The following is a 2077-nucleotide window of genomic DNA, read 5'->3' on the forward strand; positions in this document are numbered from 1 at the left end:
TTCTCTCCTATTTTTTATTTTTTATTTTTTATTTTATTTTATTTTGTTTTATTATTTTTAGTTTACTTTGATTTAGTTTAGTTTTTTATCTGATTTGAGTTGATTTTTTATATTCTTTTTGAAAAAAAATAATAATAAAAAAATAATAATAAAAAAAAAAGAAAAGAGGCACGTGAGTAATTTTCTTTTGAGAAAAAAATCGTTCCTCTATCAGCATACGGGGGGCACTGACTACAGGATCAACATAATCCATCACGCACTGCAGGCATTTCCCCTTACCACTACCTGAGGAAAAACCCGTAACGACCGAAGGAGATTTTCGGTTTTTGATTCCCAATTCACTTCACACACTCCGGCTAGCTACATCACACACACCAAGCCTGGTTGCGGAGGGGATCATCCAATCCACTGCACCTATTATCCCCAGTAAGAAAGCCATCATCTCCTCCATCATAGATACACAAAAGAGAAGAAACAAAAGACAGAGAAAACGGCCAAGGGAAGGAAGGAGGTGATCGAAGGTGCTAGGCTGACAATAGCAAACGAACTACAAGAGGTAGGTATTGTCTTGCTCATTATCGTCGTCGTGCTCTAATCTAGTAAGCCTGCTGCATTGTGTTCTTCGTTTCATGTTTGTTGTTGCTCTGTTTAAGTATGGTTGTTGTGCTACTTTTCCCTTTATCCATCATTATCTTCGACTGAAATTGACAAGCTATCATCAAATGAAAAATATTATCGAATAATCACAAACCCAAAGCCATCCAAAACACGTACAAGATCAGAAACACAAAATCACTGCCAAGCAACTCTGTCTCACTGAATGACCGAATCAAAGATGGAAGTCGAGAAAATGGGAGATGGCATTCTCTGAGGCTTATTGCTGGGAACTATTGTTGGGGGAGTGAGGTTGTTACTCGCAAAACAAGGATTCTTGATGTGGTATACAATACATCCAACAATGAACTTGCTCGAACTCGGACGATGGTCAAGAACGCCATTGTTCAGGTCTACGCAATGCCCTTCAAACAGCGATATTTGCAGCATTACAGTGTCGACATTGGTCGCAAGAAAAAGATTGCAGCTGCCAAGAAGAAAGGAGAAGATGGCGGTGGCTTCCCCGAAATCGAAGAAGAAGGGGATTTCCCCGTTTGCAAGTGCGAAGGAGAGAGGAGGAGAATCCCGTGTGATCCTCAAGGGATTTGGCCGCGACGAAGAAGGGCTTTTGTGGACGACATTGAGGGCAATAGATCTCGTCACTAATGGAAAAATGAATTTTTATGACGTACAAAATTGACATATTATGACGTAGTTTCTGGGGACATAGTTCTGGGCGTCATAAAAAGTCTGCGCATTTTATGACGTAGTGGAAATTTACGTCATAATAGGTTGAACATATTATGACGTAGTTTCTGAAATCTGTCATAATATGTGCGAAAGTTATTATGACGTAGATTTATTGGTACGTTATAATATATGGTTTTCAAAAACTAACATATTATGACGTAGCTTCTGAAATCCGTCATAATATGCGCGAAAGTTATTATGACGTAGATTTATTGATACGTTATAATATATGGTTTGCAGAAACTAACATATTATGACGTAGATTATTTAGTACGTCATAATATATGTTTTTTAAAAAAAGAAAATTGATTATTACCATTGACATCCAATGAAATTATAATTATATTCCTGTACTATAATCTCATCCAATCAATTTATAATCAATATAATTTCAAATAACAAATGAATGGAACTAACAAAACAAATTTCAAATTAAACATTAAATTGTCTAATAATATTTATACATATGAAACTATATATTCAATTCAAATATTACATTAATGTCATATACTATTGAAGTGTAGCTAAGTTTCTACTAATGCTTAAAAGAAAAGAAGCCCAATTCATTNTAATGTCTTCAATGTNTGCAGTTTCCATTGGAGATGAATCATTAAAGANCTACAAATAAAANAATAGAGTTAAACAATATTGTAATGAATAGTTAAATAAGTATTTAGTTAGTTTTTTAATACCTGATTCCATGATTCAGTCATGTTTGTAGAAATAATGGTAT

The 2077-nt window shown here is 34.7% G+C and overlaps 1 protein-coding gene across 1 annotated transcript in view; it reads right to left on the reverse strand.

Annotated features, from left to right (window-relative positions):
• Window positions 1-1854: 1854 nt before the first annotated feature.
• Window positions 1855-2077, reverse strand: part of LOC111240713 — a 3988-nt gene continuing 3765 nt past the window's right edge. Inside the window, exon 4 of the mRNA XM_022776260.1 lies at window positions 1855-1962. Within this exon, the coding sequence (XP_022631981.1) occupies window positions 1855-1962 (108 nt within the window). The remainder of the gene's footprint in view (window positions 1963-2077) is intronic.

The sequence above is a fragment of the Vigna radiata genome, unplaced genomic scaffold, assembly GCF_000741045.1.
Source record: "Vigna radiata var. radiata cultivar VC1973A unplaced genomic scaffold, Vradiata_ver6 scaffold_503, whole genome shotgun sequence".
Classification (NCBI taxonomy): Eukaryota; Viridiplantae; Streptophyta; class Magnoliopsida; order Fabales; family Fabaceae; genus Vigna; species Vigna radiata.